Source organism: Eretmochelys imbricata, chromosome 1 (assembly GCF_965152235.1).
Source record: "Eretmochelys imbricata isolate rEreImb1 chromosome 1, rEreImb1.hap1, whole genome shotgun sequence".
NCBI lineage: Eukaryota > Metazoa > Chordata > Testudines > Cheloniidae > Eretmochelys > Eretmochelys imbricata.
The window spans coordinates 238,122,000-238,147,825 of NC_135572.1; the positions used below are offsets into that span (position 1 = coordinate 238,122,000).

General features: G+C 41.5%; 1 protein-coding gene across 2 annotated transcripts in view; it reads right to left on the bottom strand.

Moving 5' to 3' along the window:
* PPFIBP1 (PPFIB scaffold protein 1) overlaps positions 1–25,826 on the bottom strand; it is a 172,360-nt gene that overhangs the window by 32,083 nt on the left and 114,451 nt on the right. The window contains exons 4-10 of one of the 2 annotated variants that reach the window (XM_077826099.1): positions 24,873–24,959; positions 22,707–22,820; positions 21,688–21,819; positions 12,537–12,629; positions 9,713–9,827; positions 6,214–6,275; positions 5,511–5,595 (exon numbers count right to left, since the gene is read on the bottom strand). In XM_077826099.1, coding sequence (XP_077682225.1) covers positions 5,511–5,595; positions 6,214–6,275; positions 9,713–9,827; positions 12,537–12,629; positions 21,688–21,819; positions 22,707–22,820; positions 24,873–24,959 — 688 coding nt within the window. Of the gene's footprint in view, positions 1–5,510; positions 5,596–6,213; positions 6,276–9,712; positions 9,828–12,536; positions 12,630–21,687; positions 21,820–22,706; positions 22,821–24,868; positions 24,960–25,826 lie in introns of those variants that run through there. The other variant, XM_077826106.1, reaches the window with a different exon arrangement.

The window sequence follows — 25,826 nt, forward strand, 5'->3', positions numbered from 1 at the left end:
TACTGGACTCCTGATAGATTCATTAAGGTTTATTTGGGGTTCTTGGGGAACCAGAATGCACAATCCTCATTTAAATGCATGGGGTGAGATGTTTTGCTGTGCCATTAAGAGGCAGGCTAGAGGAAAGGGACTAACAGTGGCTTGGTGCCCTCCCAATTCTGGGCTACTGCGGAGGCCCCTGTGGCCCCTGGAGTAAGGCAGCCCTGAAGGGCTGCCTGTCTCCAGCTGCCTACGGTAGCAGCACTGCCTGGAATCCCTACAGTGCTTCGTGCTGTGGCCATGCCCCATCCTACTCCTGTCCACTCTCATATACATCCAAAGCAGGGCTTATGCTTACGGTGGGGCCCACATGCGGCAGTGTAAAAGCCAGCTCATACAAAGCCTGAGCTGGGGGAACTTTCCCCTAGCTAGGTCCAGTTGTCTAATGACTCATTTATGCAACTGCAGCAGATTAAAAAGGGCCACAGTGGATAGAAGCATCCTGCTCATGCAATTATATTTCTTAATTACAGCAGAAACCCACTCCCTCCACATAAGCATTTCAGGGGGGTCCTTTTCAACATGTTGAACATTCTGTGTGTTCATTAATGTATCAGACCCCAAAACACTGCACAGAGACATTTCTTTTCCCATCCTCACTGAGCCAAAAAGAAACTGACATGTTTGTCTCAAATGTAAGATGAAGAATCAAAATCTGTCCCCATTGTGCCATCTGAGCCAAAATGGGGGACAAAGCTCAAGGCAGTAAATAACTGGAAAAAGAACAGTCAAAATCAATTACTGTGCTAGCTTCTAAATAAGAACAAAAAATTCCCTCCCCGTTTGTACAGTGCCACAAATCAGTGGTGTCTCAGTCTGCCAATTCCCTACCATGTTAGAGTTTGTGTTAGAGTTTCACTGACAGCATTGCCATTCTTTAACTGGTTCAGTCATTGAAAGGTATGGATTTCTACACTTCTGATCAATACCAAAGTACCACATGACTGCCCCAATGCTTTTTCTTGTCATTGTTATTCACAGCGCTGTGTTTCTAGAACCTGTAATTTATTGTCAAAGTAAAATCTCAACCTTACTGCCCCTTTTCTCTAGCCAAAAACATTGTCTGTGTTCTGTGAAGCATACAAGAAATAAAATACACTTTTATCATTTCCCATGGAATGTAGAGTATCACAAATGTGCACCACTGAACCTTGGTTTCAAAACCTCTCTCTGTGTCGCCACTATTAAATAGGTTGTTCGGTCATACCACCCTTCGCTCTGTCATGCCACCCTTTGCTCTTTTCATGTAAATGCTCAAATTTCATGACATAGGCCTATGAAGTTTGTATATAGCAGCGGACGGCTACCTTTCAGAAGTGGTGTGCCAAGTCTTCATTTATTCACTTGAATTTAAGGTTTTGTGTGCCAGTAATAAGAATCCATGCTGAGTTGTGCTCCTTTGTGGCACTGTCTGCACCCCTCACTGCCCCAGGCTGGGGCCAGAGGGCCATAGCTGGGAGTGGCTGCAGAGCCCCGGGCCAGCAGCTGGGACCCCAGGCCAGCAGCAGAGCCCCCTGGACTGGTGGCCAGGACCCGGGGCCGGCAGCAGGCTGAGTGGGGCCAGTGGCTGGAACCTTGGCTGACAAGGGGCCAGTGGCTGGTACCCCAGGCCAGCAGCAGAGCCCCCTGGACTGGTGGCCGGGACCGGCAGCTGGCTGAGTGGGGCCAGCGGCCGGAACCTCGGCTGACAGGGGGCCAGCGGCCGGTACCTCAGGCCAGCAGCAGAGCCCCCCAGACCGGTGGCCGTGACCTGGGGCCATTAGTGGGCTGAGCAGGGCCGGCAGATGTAACCCCAGCTGGCCGTGGAGCCCCTGGGACTGGTGGCCAGGACCCGGGCAGTGAGAGTGCCACTGAAAATCAGCTTACATGCCATAGATTGCCTACCCCTGGTATATAGTGACGTGCAAGCTGGGGTCAATGACACTAGCAAATAAATTGCCCACCATGAGGAGCCCACCAGGGAAGATCATGCTCTTACATCCCAAGTCAAAGCCCACTGAGGTCAATGGAATGACTGCTATTGACTTGAATGGGCTTAGGATCAGGCTCTTAGTAAGTGGGGAATGATTGCTTTCACCATGCAACTTGTCTAAACAGGAATTTGTATAAGTGCTTCTACGTGTATTACACAGGATGATAACAATGCTGTCAAGCAGCACACTCACTATATGATTAATACTAAGGCATTTCAGTGATCATTGATATAATGCAACTGCTTCTTATGAGTGGCTAAGGCAGCATGAACTGGTGATTTTCCTCAGTGCATTGCAACAGGGGCAGAGCTAAAGTAATTTGGATGCCGTACTGCAAAAATGAAACCTTAGCACTGTGAGTTTTTCATTTGTATTCAACTCCAATGTTTTGAAAGGTCAAATGCACCCAAACCACAAACACCCCCCTGCCACTACCTTCACCTTCATGAAATTTTTGTGCAGGAATTTCTCTCTTCTTTAAAAATGGTCCTAGGAGCTGCTAGGGAGGAGTCTTTCTCCTACAAACCCTTTGAGGGCCAGGAGATCCAACAGCTCTTAGGAAGATAGAGAGATGCCCCCTTATTCTGTTGGCCACAGAGTATCCTGCAAATCACAGTCCCCACCCACCGTCCTGTGCTGACTTCGTAAGATCCAATTCCTATGACTCTCTGGAAGCCTCAGGATGAGGGTTCCTCTTCTGCAGAGCTTAGGAGCAGCACAGTAGTGAGACTTCCCTCCGGTCTGTTGCGTAATGGGTCAGACTCTGCTCCTAAGGCTTGTGGCAGCGAGGTTGCAGGTGGCTTTCGAGTCAGCAAAATGTGGGGGGTAGAAGGGAGGGGAAGATTCCCCCTACCCATCCTGCTGCTAACTCACAGGCTTTGCAGTCTATCCCTGGGCAGGTCCGGGTCAGAGGATCCCCAGGCACAGGTATTTGCCTGACCCCCCCAGAGCTGCAAGTTAGCCTGTGCAACAGCACCACTTGGTCAGGAACTCTCCTACTGCCTTGCAGCGTTACAGACTCCCTAGGCTTCCAGCCTGCCTTTGATCCGGTTCCTGTTCCTGCCTCAACCTTGCTTGAGCCTTGTTGCAGCCCTCTCCAGCCTTATCCATGCCCTAAATCCCACCTTGCACCAGCCCTGTACCTGCCGCTGGACCCCCTAGAATGACTCGAACCTAGATTTGACCTTTGGCCTGCATCAGGTGTCCAACTGCAACACTGATTTGGCTAGTCTACAGACTTTGACCTTGGTTCTGACCACAGCCTATCCCAGATCACAGTTTCAGCACTGCCCTCGGTCCAGTCCCTGGCTTCGACCCTTGGTGCCTGTTCTTGGTCATGGCTTCAATCACTAGGCCTCACTTGCCTAGAGCCCAGAGCCTGACATATTGTCCTTAACTCTATTGGCCACATATTTCCCCTTGTATCCTTTGCTTCCCTTATCCATTTTCTACAATTCCTAACTTCTGATTTATATTCATTATTATAAACTTTCCCTTTCTTCCATTTGTTTTTATATATCAAATTATTTTTTATAGCTGCCTTCTCTTCCCCCCTAAACCAGGTGGTTTTTTAAACCAGTATGGCCGCCTTCTGCAATTGTGGCTTTTGGGGCATCTTGTAAGGTGTCTTAAATGATTCCCAAATTATCATTCAATTTGTTCCTCCGAGCTGATCTGGCTCATAATTGTTTTCAGCTTTGTGAAATTGGCAATATTAAAGTAGTGTGTGTGTGTGTGTGTGTGTGTGTGTGTGTGTGTGTGTGTGTGTATATATATATATATATATAACTGGACTTTACTCTGTGTGAACATTACAAATGTGATAAAAATCACCACTTGTACCCATCATGTAGAGCATGATGAACTTCTTCCCCCATCCCTCTCCCATCCAGGCCCTTCACAGGAACTCTCAGGGACTGAAAAACCTGAACCCTGCACTGACAGAAGTTAGCTATTCTGCTCCCTGTCCAGTGCCAATCTTCACTCCTTGAGAGTCTCAGTGGGGCCTCCCAAGTCCCATCCCCAGCAACCTTAGAAATCCCCAATTTTTATAAGCCTTGGGATGCTCCTTAGGGGTCACCTACAGTGTTAATACACATCCGCCCTTCCCCCCACCCTCAAAAAGCCAAACTGCCTTGTCAGGGACTAACAAGTCAGTTCTCAGCCTTGCGGAGGTTTGGGGTTGGTCCTTTGCAACCTTCTAGAGGTTCAGAGTGACAAAATCGGTTTCCGATGCAAGGCAATTCAGCACTGCAGGTCACTGTGCTTCCTTCATAAGGTCTGCATCCTGTACACTCTCAGACTCTAGCTGGTAAAATGTTAGGCAGCCTTCCCGCTGGTAAAATGCCAACATCTGTTTTAACAGTTATTGACCAAGACTAAATCTTTTAGGAACAGATATGCTACAAGATCCAACCTGTGCAATGAATGAAGCAGGGGTCTTGTGGAAGACACAGTACATGATCATGTAATTAAAGGCTGTGTCATAACGCATATGCACAAGGAGGCTAAATTAAGATTGTACAGACAAACTTAATCCTCTGGCATTTTCTAAATTTTGAGTGTTTGATTAGGAAACCTGAACCACCTTTTCTAAAGCACAGAATTCTACCACTTGAGCTATGGGACTGAGTACATTATCTGGCAGTAGAGAAGTCTGTGATCCCAGAGGGGGGTACGCCATTGATACCATGTACTGGCTCTAGGGATGGTCGGGGGAGCCTGGCCCAACCTGGTTCCTTCTCTCTTCCCATCCCACAGAAGAGGGGTGTGTGTGGGGGCGTGCTCTTCTTCTAAGTCATGTCCTCCGGAGGGAGGATGTGATCCTGAGGCCACATGCTGGCTCCAGAGGATGTGATGAGGATAGGGAGAGCCCAAGCCTGGCTCTCTCCTGCCCATCACCTACTGCTACAGTTGCTCTAGCTGCTCTCAGACTTTCCCAGTGCAATCTGTGATGCTGCTGCTTCGGTGGTGGTGGTGGTGAGCTCAGCTCTTTAGAACGTTCATGGCCAATTATTATTTTGGCAGGCTGCCAACTCTCCCTAAGGAATGCAAGCAAGAGAAGGGGAATGGTTATTTTTAACAGTTAAATCTCGATGGAATTTCATGGGACAAAGAAAAGGAACTGCTCTAGCCCAAGGACTTTCCCTTTGCTGAATTTCAAAGGCCTGTGGCAATCAATGGAGGTGACAGAGCTTCTCAAAAAGAAAAAAAAAGGCACAAGAATCTTTTAAAATGGAAAGCGTCAGGCAACCTAAATGATAGGAGTCGCTACCTGCTCCCTATAAAATCATCAAGGCCAGTTATCGCTGGTGTTAACTGGTGTAACTGCATTGCCTACAATGGAACTATACCAATTTACACTAGTTGAGGAACAGGGTCTTAATATACTCTTACCTGGAAAGATAATAAGTCTGAGAGTTAAATATCTAATGGTATCACAGTATTTGTGCAGTTTAAATGCTAGCAATGTGGGAAATCTTTGCACTTATACTGTACCTTTTTTTCCCTGAGCCAATATTACCATGTCTTGCACTTTCTTATATCGATTCAGGGATTGTCGCAGCTCTTCTATCTTCCGATCCTAAAATAAAGGGAGGATCCACGTTGTGATTGTCATTTCTTTTACGAAGAGTCAAAAATAAGAAATAAAAACCTAAATAAATTAAATTGTCTAACAGATTTAAAGAAAATAGAGGCGGATAAAAGCTCAGAGCTTGAAGAGTGCTGGAAATCCAAACCGGGATTTATATTTGGTGAAAACTGGTTTCTGTACAAAGGACATAACCAAAACTCAGGATCTAAATACACTTTATAGAAAGCTCTTTTTCATATTTGGCCCATTAATAATTCATAGAAGTGTTATGTAGAGCTTTATATTTTCAAAGCACTTTACAAGATAGGTCTTGAGCCGCAAACCTTTACTCATGCGAGTAGTCCCACTGAATTCAATGGCACTACTTGTGTGAGTAAGGATTACCTGCATGGACAAGATTTACAGGATACAACTTATAAATGCCTATTTGTGGTGTGGTCAGAAGCAATTGCAATATACCCATTGACTTATGTGAGAACAGAATTGGACCCTGACTAATTAATCTTCAAAATGAACTGTAACAATTTACAGGCTGCCCATGTGCTGATCGTATGAGGTATAACTTCACACAAGGAACAAATGCTGAACTAATGGCTGTTTCGCTACCTTTTCTTCATTTGCCGCCATTAGAGACTCCACAGCCTTCTTCATTTTCTGTACCTCTATATCTAAAAGTATACAACACAATTGCACAAGTCAGATTAAATGAGAAAGTAAATGGAAGAATAAAACCATCCTGACCATTTCTGAAGCTATGTTTACAAGAAATAAACAAACAAAATGCAAACTACTACAATAATTTCCATCTGAAATGGAAAGCAAGATTCACAACATTCTCTCTATGGAAGGAGTTTTCAATAACTGAATGACTGAATTTAGCAAATATACATATCCTAAACAATACTAAGGAAACTGCTAAATCAATCAGTGATGCCTTTCCTGTGTTATTTCAATCCTTTAAATAACAGAATAATTATAATGAAGAGCTCCAAAATAAAAACATTACAACAGGAGTGCAATAAAACAGTCCTTCATTATGATAACAGCCAAACATTCCATAGGGCATTTTATCAACCCAGCTATACAAAGCAATGGAATTAAGCAGTGGATTGTGGGACATGGTGAGAAAAGCATTATGTCATGAGGCTTAGTCATAGCCCAGAATGGATGAGAACAGCATGATGGAATGGTATACGTATTCACTGTGATGAGCAGTCATGCTAGAATGTGTGTTGTAGTTTAGATGTAGAAAAGGATCCTTAAAACAGAGATGAGAACAAACTGTGCTTCATCTATAATCCTCACTTACAAAATATGTAAACGCCATAATGTAAATATGTAAAAAGCGGGGAATTTTTTTTAAGAGGTCTGGATTTTCTTTATTTCTATTAGAAATCTACCTATTTTGAATGAGCAAATGCAGCTTTAAAATTAAATAAGTTACAAATATGGAAGAGTGATCAAAAGGATGAAGAAGCAAAAATTCTGCTTTGTAACATCACAGATTAGTGTTTTAATCTGCTACGGATTATCGCACACCAACAAATATAACCGAGGATTACTGCTGAAGAAAGTTCTTCCTCCACAAAACGGATGACCAAAGAAAGATGTATAAAATGTATCATCCTGTGCATGATTGGCTCACTGGATACATAAAGCTGTTTCAAGTTAGATATACAAATTCTCTGCTGGTGCAACTCCACTGACTTCAGTCGAATTATGCCAGCAGAGAATTTGGCCTACCGTATTGTGAATGCACTTAATATAGAGGGATATGTTTTATTTATATGTGCCTTTTATGTAGAAAAATCTATTTATTTAACCATCTGTAAAAGTACTTCTTAGCAGGATCAATTTAATTTCTTACAAGCCTTTCTACAGTGAGTCATATCTAACGGGCGTGTAAAGCACCTAGAAATGAACAAGTATAGCAGACTCCCTCTCTTAGGCTGCTTCAGGAAGCCAAAGATTTTGTTTACTAGATTTTCAATAAAAAGATTCATATTAAAAGTCATAGCCGATTGAAATCTCCCTTCATTTCTAATAATGTAACTGAGGGTTATAGATGAGGCAATCTAACAGCTTCTGTTAAAGCAGTTTTAAAAACACATGCAGAAGGCTATATTGGACAGAACTTCTGAAGTATAAATGCTCGTGGAAAGATACTAGGAAACCTTACTTTTGTCTTTGAGCTTCTTTTTACAATTTTCATCTGTGCAGGAAAACCCAGTGGATTTGAAATTAGCATACAGGTTATGACATTAAATACCATTTAACATTACACACTGTTACTGTTGGAGTCAGCAGTGAATCATTCCTTACCCTCTGACAACAAGAGTAAAACAAACAACATTTATAATTTAAGGGCCCAATCCTACAACCTTGCACACAAGTACTCCCTACTCACCTGCTAAAGCCAAACAGGATTACTTTGTAAGGGCTCTGACATGAGAGTCTATACAACTGGACTTTATACAAGGCCTCAGCACTTTTTCCCGCCTGCATGTTTTCACATACATTGTCTCATATAGTATTTATCCCAACAGACTGCTCTTACCGTAACACTAGATATGAAATATATTACACTTGTACTAACAACTAATAGTAGAGAACAGAATATAATTACTCAGGTAAGCATAAATCTGCAAACATGGCAGATAATCTGCAAATATTTCAACTGCATTCATTGCAAGAAAACACGTTCTTTAACATTTTCCAAACACAACAGAACCTTGGTTCATTCACAGTAATGACTGGGAGACCCCTGTGTGCAACTGAACTTTGCAAATTATGGCTCAGTACAATAAATCAAAAGGAGCAGCCAAGGTTGAGGATGCTTGGCACCTCCCAGGAAAAAGCTCAATATGAGTAATAAATGTAATAAAAACAAACATTGGAAAATCAGTATGTGAACAAAAACTGCAAGATAATGCACACAATGTCTTTTATACATTCATTTTGGCAACTGAAGTCCAGTTAGTTTTATTTATTCATAGTACAATAATACTTCACACTAGTCTAGCAAACGTAATGAAGCATATTTTACAAAAATAATGGAATCTCAGAAATCTTAAGACTGACTATAGCAAGTGTATGTTACTGAGAAGTAAAGTAAGAGCTGGTCAGAAAATGCCAATTATTTTTTGTGGCAAATTTTGAAGACAAAAAAAAACTTTTAAAAATCCCCATAATCTTCTGAGAAAACCCCCATAACCGATTTTTAAAAATTTTCTTTAAAAGGTTTGGGTTTCCAGTTTTTCACTAAGAAACTGGAAAATGTTGACCACAATGACAATTCTCCATGAAAATTCAGGTTTAAGTAGGACTCTGATAGGGTTTAAGTGGGACTTCCAAGTAGCGTAGGTAGGCCTTGTGCTCATGTCCTGAATTTCACCCAATTAGGCCTGCTCTACACTTAAAATTTTTGTCAGCACTCAGGATGGCCAACCCTCCAGGACTGGCCTGGAGTCTCCCGGAATCGATCTCGATCTCCGGGTGACTACTGAAAGCAATCCAGAAGATTTTAATAGGACATTTTAAGAAAATGATATTATGTCATGTTGGGGAAAAAAAATCTGGGATAGCTTCTGTCAGAGTTGGCAACCCTATCAGCACTGCTAAATTGGTCAGGTGAGTGATTTTCTTCCTTTACCCCTAAACGACTTAGCTATGCCACGTCCCAACATAGATGGAGTTATACCCTGCTCCCAAAAAAGTCCTTTTGCCAATATAACTTACTCCATTAGAGCAGTAAACTATACTTTTGCAGTTACAAGCTTCATCTACATGGGGTTGGGAGGTATTCCCAGCAAACCCTTTCTATTGTAGACAGGGCATCAGAGTTGTAAACACTTGGTCACCTTATTTTAAAGCAAATCAACAACCTATCATTGTAGGTTTTAGGATTGCTTTGTGAATACTCGCCGAATATGTTAAAAGGAATAAACACGCTGGCAAAATGTGTAAGGAAACTGAGGTTTATAACGATGATTCCCTTATAACAATTGACAGAAACAATTATTTAAAACAGGTAAGGCATAACTACAACTGTGCAAAAGACACCTCTAGAAACCTCCACTTAACCGAGAGCCTCTTTTGTTCTTACCTCTGTCAGTTATTTCCACTCCTTCTCCTTTCATCTTGCAAACCAATTTTTCTTGTAACTTTCTTACTTCTGCTTCCTTCTGTTCCAATTTCTCTTTCAAAGATGCCAGTTCATCCTGTATAGATCCATAATCATTTATCCATGAGAAGAACAAGGTTTAAGTTTTGAAGAGGATTTTAAAATATTTTTTACTATTTAAGTTAGAGATGGTTCCCAGTCAAAATTTCACACCTAAGAAGCCCAGGGAGAAGAGCCTAATCTGGTGCAAACTGTTATGGGCCCACTGAAATAATTACGTCAGCTGAGAATCTGTCCCCAAAACTTTGAATCTCAACTTTTGCAGTAAAGCTGCTATCTCTAACAGGACAGACCCTTCCCCTGGGTCAAAACAGACCAAATTTTCCATGCAAGTACCATCACCAATTTAAAATGTATGATTTTTTTTTTGTCTGAATTAAAAGTAGCATCGGGGAAAAAGGGGTATTTCTTTTTAGCATGCACAAATAGTAAAATTAAAGGGGATGAGGCTATATGCTTCACGGCACTTTCACAGCACTTTGTATGTTCGAAGTGCTGAAAGTGAAATAGAGTTGCATAATAATTGAATCGTGCTATATTTTCGGCCTAGTATTTTATCATGTAGTATCCGAACACATGGGGTGTATGCGCTTACTGCATGTGTTTGAAGGCTAATAGGTGTTTTTTCTCTTTAAATACAGTGTTGTCTCAAAACAGGCCATTAACAGTTTTATCAATACACACAACTGACTATGAAAGAAAATCAGTCATAATATTAAAAAAAAAGCCAAACACTCTGAAAAGCAATTCAGACAAAAAGAAAGAAAATAAGTCACAGGCAGTTTTAGCAGTGAGGGTCTAAATAAGGAAACCAACCAAACCTCATGGACATCATGGACATCTATGCTCACCTTCCATTCAGACAACATAGGATCGGGTCACTGCACCTACACAGGTTAGTTCACCTATAACTTACACTTTAGCAGGGTTTGCTATTGCAACACCTCAGCCGTGATTCGGTTTTGTAAACCAAAATCAAAGAGGGTGGCTTGGATATGGGTCCCATTTCACTGGAACACTCAAAGCTCAGATGGTTCTTGGGGTCAGATATATGCTTCTGAACTGTATCTACCCCCATACACATTGACCCAGCATTAAATTTTGTTTCCAAACTTTGGGCCAAATTCTGCTCATCTGAACAACATGTCCCTTTGGCCCCACTGGGATTTCTTATGGGAATAGCTGGAATAGGATTTTACCCTTTGCGGAAGCATATTTGATAATTATAAAATGGCATTTGCTCAACTTTCTTTTTAAAAGCAAAACTCAAAATTGCCTTTGCAATTTCTAACATTTCTATTAAATCCTGAAACGGATATGCTAAAATGTAACATTTGGATTGAAATACCTTCCTGAGCTTCACTAGTGATTCCAATGTTTCCAGAAAAAAAGGCTTGATTCTGCATTCCCCAGACACTCCAAACTGGTACTGGTTTCAGAGTGGGAGGTTTAGTTTTACAGGACACGCAGGTTTGGGCCCTACATTCTTCCACGAATGTGTCCCTATCTTAGAATCTTTAAGAGTTTTTAGTACAATAATTGAGATTTAAATTGGAGTTGCATTCAGTTTCTGATGCAGGGTACTTTCCCCAATTAACTCAACATATGGTCTGTTAATTTATTATGCTCATAATATTTGAGGAAGTTGATATACTACAACAATTATTTTCTTGTTTAAAAATACATTAACAAGCCTTTGGCAAGAAATTCACGTGAAATTAGTGTGAGAGTCTGTACTTCTATAAGCAGCTCAGTAAGAGCTTTTTCTGAATAATGAATGCAAGCTGTAGGAGTGAAAATTACCCCTTTGAAGGGGGATACTTTAAATTTAAAATAAAGTTGTGGGTAAACCACCCAAGGCCTGTGAACCACTGAAATCCCTGTAAAGTCCTATTTATGCCCTAAAAACAATTTGTTAGGAACATCTCATTTCACAAGGTTTAGTTTCTAGTGGGAAGAGCACACTGCATGTCAACAGAAAGTAATCAATAAAAACACAGACAGCATGACAGCAAGATGCAAACACAGACCACAAAGCAGTGGTGCAGAAAGGATTCAAAACAGGCCCAATATTACCCACAATCTACTACACCTTTAATATCTGGCATTTTTGCTCCATCCGCTGCTTTTCATACTGCATCTGACCCACTTTGATTTTCATGCTAGAAAGTTTGGCCATTAAAGACTGGTGACAGAGATAGAGGAGTGAGAGAAAACTAATGATAGAAAAGAAACAAGGCTAGATAGATAACAGAATTCACAACAGAGTTAGATACTTAGAGAAATGGCATGCTAGAATTGCTCAGGTTACTGCTTTCTCTTCAGGGTAAACATGGATAATTTATAGCACATTTAAAAGAAAATAATGCTCAGTTTTCATCCCACCCATGGTCCACGCCTTTCTCATTACTAATGATGTTCCCTGATCCACAAGCATACAAATATCTAAACAGAATTTAAATAACTAGCTGCAAGCAGCAATCTTTGTAACTAAAGCAATGGTGCCTCTCAGAAATGGGGCTGAACCTGTGGCCCTGATCTGAACTCTCCTGAACTTCTGTGTTGAGGTTTGAAATCAGAACCTGATACGAAATTTGCAAATGGCTCGTCTGTTTTTTTAAAATGAGCATCACAAAAGCCCTCAATCTGTAAATTCCCAAGACTTCAGGATGTTTGAAAACCAGATAGAGTTCCAAAATTTGTAGCTTACGCCCATCTTTCCCCTCTTTCCCTCAGTGTAACTTACTTTGGTGGATTTAAGCTTCTTCTCGTACTGAAGTCTTTCATTATCCATCTCTCCCACTCTTAACCGTAATTCATTGATTTCCTGCATCAAACCCTGAGTGAAAGGAAGAAGAAAAAAAAAAATTCAACAAACAAAACAAACCAGATAAACAACCATACATCAGTGAGGAAGTAAAGACAAAGCAATACCAAAAACAAAACGAAACAACCCACACACATTGTGCATACAGACACTTCAAAGTTCAAAATTAGGTCAGGACAAATATTCAAGCAACTCAGAGCTTGGTGGACCATCCATGGACTCCAATTCCAAGTTCCTACATTCAACACAGGAATGAAGGAGGGAAGCAGGGGAGGAAAAGGTAGCTTTCAGTGGCGGGTGTGCTCCCTATGTACACAGCGTCCCATCCCCCCCACCGCCGCCCCTTCAAAGCACCTTTATATTTCCAGAGCAGCATAAAGAGACCTTCATGCAACTGAGAATCAGACCCATGGATTTCCAGGTTTCCTCCTCAAAGCACCAAATTAATGCATGCAGGCAACAATCAGATGATTTATCAACTTTTAAGTAAAATAGCAGCCTGATCCTCCACCATCCTGTACCTTGTGTAGTCATTTATACCTGTGACTAGAAGGTGCATGGAAAATGCTACTGGCTTGATTTGGTAGCATTTGACACCCATTTTGCACAGGTGTGAATGACAAGGAAATAGAGACTCTGTCCCAGTAACTCTTCAATATTCCTATGAAATTAGGTCTTGTTTCTGGTCCTCTCTCTAAAATACAAATGGTAAAATAGTAGTCACCCAGAATAAAACCCCTCCAGTTATACAAAATCAAATGCTGGCTTCATAAAGGGTCTATATAAGCAAGTTACATTTAACTGAGGCTATACAACAAGATGAAATAGACCTATTATTGGAGAGCATTGAGAAAAGATAACACAATGTGAACCCAAATTATGCTCACCTTATTTGTGCATGTAGTCCCAGCAGATGACATCCTATTATCAATTTTTGTGACCTATATTGTCACTGAAACGAATGGGATATTATTCATAGCGTTCCATATTTTTGGACACGTTACGTTAGATGGCATTGCAACATACGCCACGAGGGGGTGAATGCAACTGCCACCAAAAGGCTGAAATCCACATGCCTCGTAAGTAACAAAAGCTGCGGTGAACGCTGTCAAGTGTGTGCTTTGTGAACTCCACTGACTCCCCTTTTGCTTCAGAGCCAGGCTCACAATCCTAACCCTAATGGATTGGGATCGGACTTCTGCAAAGACTGCCATGCCCTTCCTGAGCTTTTCGAAGCAGCTACACTTCACCCGAAGTGATGCAGCTAGGGACAAGCAGGTTTCAACATTCTTGGGGGGGGGAGAGGTAGAACATTCGGAGCAGCGGAATACCAGCTGTAGAACTCTTTTAATAAAGAGGTGAGACTAAACCCAAGGTTGACAGTGTTTCAATCAAGATTCAAGGAAGTATGCTGATGATTAAGGCTACAATTTGGTCACGGAGGTTGCGGAAACCGAAGGCAGCAGGGGGACCCTCTGGCTGAGCCCCCCACAGCTCCCCTCCACCTTGGGCTGCCGGGAACCCAGCCACAGGCAGAGGGGAATCCTGGATCTCCAAGCCCTCACAGGTGGTGGGGGGCCCCAGAGCTCCCGCCCCCACATCTGCCCAGTGGCTCCCCATTTTGTCATGGATATTTTCACGGCCAGGTCATGGGCTTCCATGAATTTTTATTTTATTGCCCATGATCTGTCCGTGACTTTAACTAAAAATATCTATGACAAGATCTTAGCCTTACCGATGATTATTAACATCCCCACTTTACAGAGGCAGAGACAGATTAAGTGATTTGCCCAAGGTCAACTAGGAAGCCCGTCGCAGAGCCAGGAATTGAACCCAAGTGTCCAGTGCCTTCACCACCAGACTATCCTCTCAGATAAACTTCCAAACTGAGCTGTGAAACCTTTTTAGGACTCACGCATGGTAAGTACAATGAATTGGGCATCCTTTGTATCTGTATTTGCAGAGCACAGGGGAAGGAACTGCACTAGATTACATAAACATCCTCAGGTAGCTAAACCAAGCAGAAATGAGCAGCATGTGTCTTTGGACTCCTCAGCCTCTTTAGCACAGAACATTCACCACTGGGCAGAATGTCTCTCCCATGAAAGTAAACAAGGCATGGCCTGCTGGAAAATAACAAAAGGTATATTGAACTTGCTGTTTGGCAGGGGAAAACATTTCCCTGAGTGCTAATGTCTGAAAGAAGCCTCTGGCTAGCTTTTTATTCATCATGTCTAATTTTGTTAGTTAATCCTGATCTCCAGACCAGTATTATATTTTGGCTAAAAGTGCATTCTTAAAATGCACTGTAGCAACTGTAATGCTGTTTCACCTGAAAAACACTCAAGAAAAATATATTTGCTTTTTTATGAGTCCTGGAAAACAGGCACAAGAAGATGGAAAAATGACTAAAACCTCCTAGTTTAACAACTTTCAAGCCCCAGACAACAGCATGGTGCTCTGTTTTACCAGTTTCTATATAAGGTGCTGCAGTCTACTTTCATCCACGCCAGTAATGACAGGCACCCTTCTTAGGATATTTATGGGTAGCTGGAATGACTTGCCTTCCAACCCCTGTTCCAGATGTTCTCCACCTACTTGCCTTTTAGCTAGTTCACTGGTTATACTATGCTAACTACTCAGTGAATCTGAAGACCACGTAGCAATATTTTTATTTCTTAATGAAGGTCAGACAAGAAGCAGGAGGCAGATAAATCTTACAGAAAAAGGGTAGGGTGGGGTTGGGGAGTTTATTCAACTTTTATTATCCTGAACCATGATTGCAACTTAATTTAAGATATTCCTGTTGGTCAATCGGTACTTCTGGCAGTAAGGGTTAAATGGGGACCCTGACTGTGTCATTCACTAGGTTCTGGGAGCTCTAGCCTTTAACCTTGCTTCATTTGTAAGATGGTAGAATAAACCATCCTCCTGCCAAATGGGAATCAGGTTTATTATCCAGGACTGATGAGTCTTACAGAAGCACCCATGCTCTTTGGGAAGCTTAGTGGCACATCTAGCCCAGTATCAGGCAGCAGGTCATTGTTGGGACTGGTGTATTACCGTGATTTCTGAGGGACTGGGTTGCTCCCCTGAACTGAGATGCAGTAACAGGAACCAGGAGCAGCACGTCACAGGCAGACCAGGCATCTCCCCATCCTATCGACTTTCACCACTTCTTGCCCTCTAGTTTTAATTAGCAATTGGAGCATAGTTTAATACAGCTGTGGCCCTCCCTGCCACTTTGAAGCAGTTGATGCCTGTGTCTTTGGAGTATGCACTCTGCGAAACAGATTTGGTGTGAACACAGGGGAATATCTCCTTACAGAGACACAAATTAATGCCCTTGACAACAATACTGGGTCAATTAAGAAAGCTCAGACCATTTAAAATTGCAAATGTCAACAGTGAACCACAAACAGAACTGAAGAAGCTGCAATTCTGAACTGGTGGGAAGAGGAGGGGAAGGAACTATGTTTTTGTGGTTAAACAAGGAACGGAAAAAATTTGCCACATAAAACAGCTCTTCTCCATCTACTTCAAAAATTTACAGTTGACTTGAAGGTCAGGGTATATAGCTACACCCCTTCCAAGTTAAGCTACCGGAACTAGAAAGTTAATTAAAAGAGAGATCATTAAGAGTCTGTTAATGATCCCTATGTCAGCATACAACTTTATAACTTGGCTCCACCTGGCACTTCCTTACCCGTCATCAACTTAGGGATGAAGTGGGACCTGATAGAGCATGTCAGTCTTCTTATAAACATACACAATTAAATACACTGAACTGTACCTTGCTCATGAAAAAGGTTGACGTTTTTAATCAAATCCCTGCGTCTCTGGCCTTAGATTTGTGTATTGCTTTTATCGAAATAGATTTGGATTTTTTTTTGTTGCTGTATGTTTGACTTCAAAACAACTGGCAAATAATCTAGTGTATGTCTGTAACTGATAAAGTTATTACTTATAACTTTATCACGAACTGTTTAACATTGAAAATACCAGAAAAAGAAAATCAAATCCTTATTCAAAATCCCTTTAAAAATTTCTTCCTTCCGGTTAATTTAATGGGAAAAAAAAAAAAAAAAAAAAGAGAACTAAGAGAACTGTTAAGATGTGCACACAACCTCAAAGGGTAATATTATTGCTGTAAGCCAAGCATTTTCTCAGCCCATCCCCTATTGATAGTTACTGTCTTTTTGTGTCATGTCTAATATTAGATTGTAAACTCTTCAGGGCAGGAACCATGCCTTGTTATTTATTCTAATCAACTTCTTCCTACACATTTGGGTGCTGTCTAATTCATAATCATCATCATTAAAAATATTATACAACTATTGCAAAGCGACAAAACGAATTCAAGAACATCTATGACCACATTTCTGTTTTTGAAATATCACCCATGTGTTTTGCAGAAGAAAATTTAACAATTCATTTCCTGCCAAAGTATGTTATATATGAGATTATACTATAAATTACATTCCTTTGTCAGTTTTCCAAGGCAGAGAAGTAGGTTTATATAAAACCTTTGCATCAGCACACATGGGCCAGACTACATCCCTGCACAGATGGGCCAAGGAGAAAGAGGGGGAATAAGCAGCCTCTGCCGCCCTGTTATGCATCTACACAGTGGGAAGCCACAATCCTGCTCTTTGCACTCCTTAGCTCTGCTCCCCCTCTTCTGTAACACACAGTGAACTGCAGTTAGCCTGGCCTCCTTTAGTAGGAAGGAAGGATGGTCATGTGGTTAGGCACTGGACGAGTGCTCAGATGATATACATTCAATCTGCAGCTCCGCCACTAAATTCCTGTCTGACCTTGGGCAAGACTTGCATTTTCAATAGTACCTAACTTCCTCAGGCTCCTTTGAAAATCCCAGTCCATCTTTTCGTGCTTCAGTTCCCTCATCAACTGCTTGTGTTGTCCTTTTTTCCACCCTTTGTCTATTTTATTGATTTAGATTATAAACTTTTCAGTGCATGGGTGCCCCGATGCTGATGGAGGCCTGTAAGTGCTACTCTAATACAAATCAGTGTAACAGTCCACGGTCAGATTACTTCTGGGAACTGGTGCTAGTGCTTGCCACATCTGCACCAAATTCCCCTGGGTCTTCAGATATGGTGATGGAAAACCACAATACGTCATTAGTCCCCGATCAAACGCCCAGTGAGATCAACAAGAGTTCGATTAACTTCAATGGGCTCTGGATCAAGCCTAGAGTGAAAAGTGAAACACCAATATGAGACAGTTTTCTGTAGAACCTGCTCAACGTGTATTTAACCTCTCCTCTGAAAACACACACACAAAAGGGTTAAAATGATAGCTTGGGCTAGGTGTACATACATGTCCAAAAGACAGAAGTCACAAAGTGCAGCTCTTATGCTCCAATCTTTGGCTCCCCCCAAAAACCTATGCAGTTCATACTCCACAGCTTTTCCTTCTACGGAGGACTTTCCATGGCAGGCGCAGATGTTGGGGATGAGGGTTGTTCGGCATGTAGCCTCTTGTCTTCCCACAGCACCCCCATTCCATTTCCTGCTCATATTAATCATGCTCCTAGCATGAGTAATGGGAATGGGTAGCTGCTGGGGCACATTCAGGACATTTTTAGGCTGTGGGGCTCATTTCCCCCTACTGGCATTGGGGGATGCGACCTTCAACCATGGAGACATTGCACCACTCAGAGATCAGGGGTGCTGGAACAAATTGTAGAGTGGGGGTGCTGAGAGCCATTCAACCAAAATATAAATCTTGTATATAATGGAAACCACTTCAAGCTAGGGGGTGTAGCAGCACCTCTAGTTCCAGCACCTATGTCATAGAATCACCCCACACAGGAGTGTGGTGTTTGAACCTTGAAGGGAGGATAGTTTTAACTTCAAGTTGTGGCTCTGTAGAGGGTCATGTCTGGCTGACTGAACATCCCTCCCTAAATAAAATTTCCTCCCATTTGGAAGGCTTCAAGTACTGCGAGGTATGTTTACCTAGTTATCCATACCACCACATTTGGACCAAAATGTTCAGCTTTGGCCATCTTCAAGAAAGATACAGTCAAGCTGGATAGAGCACAGCACAAAAAGATGATACAGACACAAATACATGGAGAGGTTTTACCAGAGAACAGATTGACACAATTGGGATTATTTAATATAGAAAAAAATAGATCAGTACTGATTGAGTTACTGAAATTAATTACATCATAAACCTTGAAAAGCTACTGTATTTGAGAATACTGGACAGAGCCACTCTAGGAGACAAAGATTTAATTGATGAAGGAAATTATGCAAAAAGAATAAAAGGAAGTATTCATTTAAAGAGAAGCAGTGAATAGGGTAAACTAACTTCCAGTTGAAAGGGAAGCACTAGTAGTAGATTTAAGCAAAAATGGGACGGCTGTGTAGAAGTAAATTATTTAACTCAATCAGTAATAAAGTCTGTTCTGTACTTTGGAGTAATCAACTATCTTCTTTGGAGGGCTCAGGACATTTTTGCTGATTGTGCTTTCTTCTGGATATGAAGTTTCTCTGTTTGGTTTTGTGCCTGTGAATGGCACAAGGGTAGGATTTTCAAAGCACTCAGCATTGGCCTCATTGAAATCAACTGACTACTGACTTCAGTGGGGATAGAGTTAGGTCAACAATGAGCACTTTTTAAAATTCTACTCCCCAAAACTATAAAACACAGATATGTAGAGTGGTCACCAACTCTTTACTGCCATGAAGGGCTAGCTAGCTCATAGAACTAATAAGTTCTGTAATAAAGCAAGCAGCTCTATGTTACCTTTTTCTTAAAAAAAGCAAGACACATTTTAGTAATAATTTATTAGTTCTGGCATGGATGTCCTGCAAATAAAACTACATTATTCTTAATCATCATCATCAATAATTGCATTTAAATGCAATTTAAGTTGAATGTTATTTTATTACAGCATCTTCTTTTTATTCCCATAAAAGACCACGATTAGGTATATTCGGAGGCATTTAAGAGAAATATTGGTATTAATAGCTGCCATGCAAGTAAGCCTTTTGCACAGAGTCTACAGCTGCAATGCATGGTGTGGAAAAGTCACCTCTTGATCCCCATACTGTAACCTCTTTTCCTGGAACAGTGCTAGTTCCACCTCCACTTTCTCCATCTGTTGTCTGAGTATTGCTATAACATTATGGAGTGACTGCAGTGCAGAGGGAAATGAAAGAAGGGGATGACAGGAAAGACTGGAAAAAACTGTAATCAGAAGATCCCCCCCCCCAAAAAAAAAAAAGAAAAAGAGTAAAGCAAAAGCACTGAAGGGTCAACCACTTCTGTTACCTGTTTCGGAAAACTTATTTAAGAAACCAAGCGATGCTTCCAAGCAGAGTCAGAGCAGAATTCAGTTTCAGCAATACGCATTTACTGTGATCATTTGGGTCAAATGTTGCCTCCCAAAAAAAAAAAAGCGCTCGCCATTCGTACCGATGTGTTTACTGCTCAGCGAGGTCTTTAGTTTGTAAGGATCAGATCACATTGTATCTTTTATGGTTTTTTTGTCTTAGGAAAGAATTTCACATTTTACTGCGTGTCACGGGGCTGAGTAAAGAACATTACAAGTTGGGGGAGTTCTAAGAACCAGTCGATTACAATGGGACTGACCCATCACAGCACTACCAATACTAAGAAGAATTCAATCTGCCTGTGCCAGATGGAGATTTTATTTCTACAGCACTGGGATGTATGGCACTTGTCTGAACTGGTTAAGTTCACTGCCTTTAGGCAATAGCAATCGTTCATATAAAACTGGGATCAGGCTGCAAGGAAAAGGCAACAGAACTCTAAGCAAGCTCTGCTCATAGCTCCACAGTAGCTAGATGTCTTTGCTAAAATGATGAACGTTGACATTTACATTATCATCATCGGCCTTCAGAATGAGTGCACTATTGAAGTTAATGGGGCTTGTCATTCCTCCCAGAATTACATTACTGTTTCTTTCTTTCCACAGATTCATTCACGTTTGGAATCCTACCTTTGCAACGTTAAGGGTAAGAAACTTAAAGTTTCTTTTTATAAAATCAGAGCTTAAAGTGGCCTGCAATAACTTGTACAGCCACCGGAAGATTGTTGGCATGGTATAGCTCACCACTATGTGGTGGCTCAATTCACCCTCGCTGTTACCACATGGAACTGGGCTGGCCAGTTTGAGCCTTGTAGCAGAAAGCCACGGTAAGAGAGTCAGTTTAAAAATTAAAACAAAAAAAGTGCAGGTACTGTGCATAACAAGCCGCATGCTGAATGGCTTAACTCTGGTGAACCTCAACAGAGAGCTCCATCTTCCAAAAAGAAATTAACACACACATTTGTTGGGCTCATTATGGGCGTGATTGTGTTAGCCTAAAGGGAAGTGCTACTGGGAGCTCTGGGTGGCATTCTGTGTTCAAAAAATGGTACAGATTTTGCAGTGAAGACAAGGCCAACAGCTCTCCGGAACACAGAGGCAACGTACTCATTTTTAAGTTGCCACTTCTTAGCCCATGTGCAGCCAGAGGAAGGTGAGTCATGGGTTGCAATTCTGCCTGCCCTTGATTCAAGCCGTTCATTGTGGGAAGGGCTCTATATATTCATCTCCTCGCCTCCCATCCCTGTGCACCCATGTAAAAGTCTGGCAGAATTCAGACCTAAGTGAATATCTGCTGGCATTTTAGATATCTGACACTCATTTCAGACTCTGGGTGAAAAGCTGGCTTCTCTGAAGTCAATGGCAAAACTCCCATTGACTTCAATAGGGACAGGATTTTACACTCTGACTTGTCAAATGAGTGATATTTAAAAGAACTGTCAGATGCTGTCTGGCTCTCACTGAACATCAGTGAGAAGTCTTTCATTACAAGAGCATGCTTGAGTGTGACCTCCTAGTTTGGAGCACAGCAAGGCAAGGTACCTGTTCATTCCCACCATGAGCCCGTCCATCTCAAATCCCATTTCTTTCTGACTCAGAATGACTTGAATTTGGAAAGTTATTTTTGTTAAACTGAGAGAAAGTTTCACGTAACTTGAAACCACATGAAGCTCTGAGGATCAGTTCATCTGTTTTACTCACCTCTGTGTCTCCGTATCTGTCTTCGTAGTCTAATCGGTCCTTCTCTACAGCGGTTAGCTTTAGCTTCAAATTGGAAATTTCTGTCATAAGGTTCAATTTCTGAGTTTCAAGAGATGTTCTACTCAGAAGTTCCTGATTCAAGATGAAGAGGAACAGAGTTATTCTTCTGAGGAGGAAAAATTACATGCTTAGCACCACATTAAGATCGGCCCCAAGAAATAGAGAACAGGAAACTGGCCTTCCTGCATCTAGAGGCCTCTTGGATAGAAAGGCAGGACTCCTCCTCCAATCTATCAAGCCAAAGAATACCAGCCACCGTTAACCTGGTTAACTGAATGCCTATCTTGACTGTTGACTGCTGCCTGTCTCTTCAATCAGGACTCAACTTCTAACTCTAGTTTAACGAGGGATTTTCCCCTGGAATGCCCAATTCCACCCCATTAGGAAAAGGACGTGAATAATGGACATCCCCAGGTCCTGGGCAAGTCAGTTTGCTCTAGGCCTGACAACTCAGCAGCCATTGAGAGAGATAATCCTTGAACAATTGGTGGCTGCGGGTTGGATGCAGTTAACTTGGATGCATCGAGGATCATGGGTAGTGGGGTGATCGCTGTCAGACCCAGGAACAGCTGCCCCAACAAACCTGCTGGTTGTCACAGTTGCCAAGGGCAGCAAGTAGAGTTACAATAAATTAGAGTTAAGAAATAACACCCATCCTACCTAGGGCCTCAATCCAACTCCCTTAGAAGTCAGTGCAGGGACTCCAATGAGAGTAGGAATAGATCCTTACTCTGCAGGATAGGGCTGACATGACTCAGAATGAGAACGATTTTAACAAATAAAATAGAACTGTAAACAAGAAAGTTATCACTTCTTCATGTGACACCATAAATTCCAAAATTTTGTACTAAATACACCAGTCTGACAGAAGCAGACAAAACAGTATTCAGTGCTACCGCACAAATCTACTAAGCACAGACAGTGAGAGAAATGAAATTGCTCTGGCTTCCTCGCAATACCTGCTGCAGCATCTCTTCTGTGGCATTCAGCTTCTCCCTGTGCTCCTCTAGGCAGAACTCTAAATCTCGAATCTTTTCTCCTTGTGCTTCCACCTGGTCAGTAAGTACACTTACCTGTAGAGTACAGAAATATGAAAATCCATAACTACCTTGAATTTATATAGCATCTATCACCCTGCAGGACAAGGAATAAATAATAAGAGGCAACCTCTGCAATTACAGCACATAGGAGGCGTTCTGCAATAGTTATGCTGTATGTGCTGAGGAGGAACATAAGACTTGCCATAGTGAATCAGACCATGGTCCAGTATCCTGTCTCTGACAATGGCCCATACCAGAGCTTCACAGGGTGTGTAAAGAACAGGGCAATAATGGAGTGGATCCACCCTTGTCTTCCACTCCTGGTAGCCAGAGGTTTAGGCTCATCCCAAGCCTGGGGTTGCATCCCTGTCCATCTTCACTAACAGACATTCATGGACCTATCCTCCATGAACTTACCTTTTTTGAACCCAGTTATACCTTTGGCCATCACAAAATCCTATGGCAATGAGTTCCACAGGTTGTGTGTTGCATGAAAAGTACTTCCTCTTGTTTGTATTAAACCTGCTACCTATTAATTTCATCAGGTGACCCTTGTTTTTTGTATTGTGTGAGAGGGTAATTAACACTTCTTTATTCATTTTTCCTCACACCATTCATGATCTTATAGACCTCTATCAGCTCTCCCCTTAATCATCTCTTTTCTAAGATGAACAGCCCTAATCTTTTTAGTCTCTCCTCATATGGAAGCCATTCCAGATCCTTGATCATCATTTTTGCCCTTCCTGAACCTCTTCCAGTTCCATTATATCCTTTTTGAGATGGGGCGACCAGAACTGCACGCAGTATTCAAGATATGAGTGCACCATGGGATTTATAGAGTGGCATATGAAATTTTCTGTCTTGTTTCATCAGCAAACTTTGCCACTTCACTGTTTACCCCCTTTTCCAGATCATTAATGAATACGTTGAATAGTGTAATACAGGTCCCAGTACAGATCCTTGGGGACTCCGCTGCTTACCTCTCTCCATTGTGAAAACTGACCATTTAGTCCTACCCATTGTTTCCATAGCTACTGAGGACTTGTTTACACTTGAAATGCTACAGCGGCACAGCTGCAGCACTGCAGATCCACCAGTGTAGCATTTCAGTGTAGACACTGCCTATGCTGATGGGAGGCATAGGTAATGAACTTCCCCGTCAGAGGTGTAGCTAGGTCAACGGATAGGTGAACACTGGGGATTATGTCAGTTTAACTACTTTGCTCAGGGGTGTGGATTTTTCACTACTAATTTTTTTAGTGTAAACGAGACCTTCGTTTCCTTTTGGTGAGGAGGAGAAAAAAAGAAATCCACTGGCCTGCTGAAATTTCAGTGGGATTTTTGGTAGGCGGATAGTAATTGTCCAAAGCTGCAATTCAGTCAGGATCACAGGGCTTCATACCTCCTTTTAAGAACTCATAGTATTTTTCAGAAATGTCCACAATTGGTTGGGGTCTCATTAGAGTCTTGTCTGGGAATCTGCAGGTCTACCAGCACTATGCCTTTGAGGACCATGCTACTTCATTATTTTACTATCAAATCAGATTCAAAGGTATCTTCAGCTGTATCACCAATGTCATTTTGTAGGACTACCTAGCCCATCCAGCTATTGAGCAGCCCTGATCCTACCTAGCTATTATTAGTTACTTTACAATGCCCAGGATAGTAAGCTCCATCATATTACAGGTAAGATGACCTGATGCCTGCTCTTACAATTGTCAGACCCGATGCAATGAAAAAGGTTAACAAAAACAAAAGGAAGAAGTTAAAACAAGAAGGACCAGGAGAACATCAGTCAGATTATGAATTTACTCCACCTAGCCTTTCCTGAATAAAGAATTAAAAAATAATAGCAAATAAAAATACATAGATCTCTTAGTTGTATAATTTCTTTAAGGTGTCAAAGAAAATGTGGGTCTGAAGGAGGGATAGAATCAGAGAAGGTAGAGGCCTCGTGAACAAGCTCATCTAGCAAGATTAAATAAACTCTCAGTCCAAATGTTGCACTCAAAGCTTCTCATTCAGTCATTTAAAGCACAATCCATACACAGAAGAGGAAAAAACCTAACTTTGGAAATGACTTACTTGCAGAACAAGAGATTCCTTGTCATTTTCCAGACGCCCTAACCTTTCTTGATATACATCTCCATTACCAGATATATGTCCATTAGTCTGAAAAAGAAATTTAAAAAGTGTGGTTTATATGCTATCATATTGTTAGCATTTTTCATCAATAAAACTCCAAAATAACTGAACCCTAGAAACTCCAGCTACATGCAATACCTCAAGAAAGAGGTTTAAATATAAAAATGGGCTAGATCCTCACCTGGTGTAACCTGTGGTCAATGGAGCCATGCTGATTTACACCAACTGAAGATCTGGCCCCAAATTCTCTGCTGCTGTAACTCCACCAAGTGCAAGTTACAGTAGCAGAGATTTTGGCCCACTAACCATTACCTTCGGCATGTAGACTTTGATTAATAGACGAGGAAGCAATAAAGGGAAATAAAAAGACCGTGCTCTACAAAACCCCACTAAAAGCACTGCTTCTGTTAGCTTTTTAAGAGAATGTATTCATTTAAAATTAGCATCTCTTCAATTTATTTAAAATAGCATCTGTCACTTTTCTCAAGCAAACTATCATCATCACCTGTGATCCCTTGAGTCAAGGACGAGCTCTACCACAGATTTACATATGGGTCTTGAGTGACTCAGCAAATTATCATATGAAAAGTAAATAAGCATTTCCTTAAAGCTAAAGCACGTAGCAATCAGCAAAAAACATTGGCTCTAATTCTGCAGCAATAGACAGAACCTAAATTTATTCAGCTTTAAGGTTCAAATTCATTATGCAGCCTGTAAAGAGACCAGATTTTAGATACCAATCCAAATATTTATTATGGATAAAAATTACACTGTATAGTGTTGTTAATTTGCACAGTTTAAAAACAGATTTTATTCCTAACATTTTTGCGGCCTAAAAGGGTTACAATATAAAGAAAAGACACAGGGCTACATGTTCAGCACAAGAAGCATGTG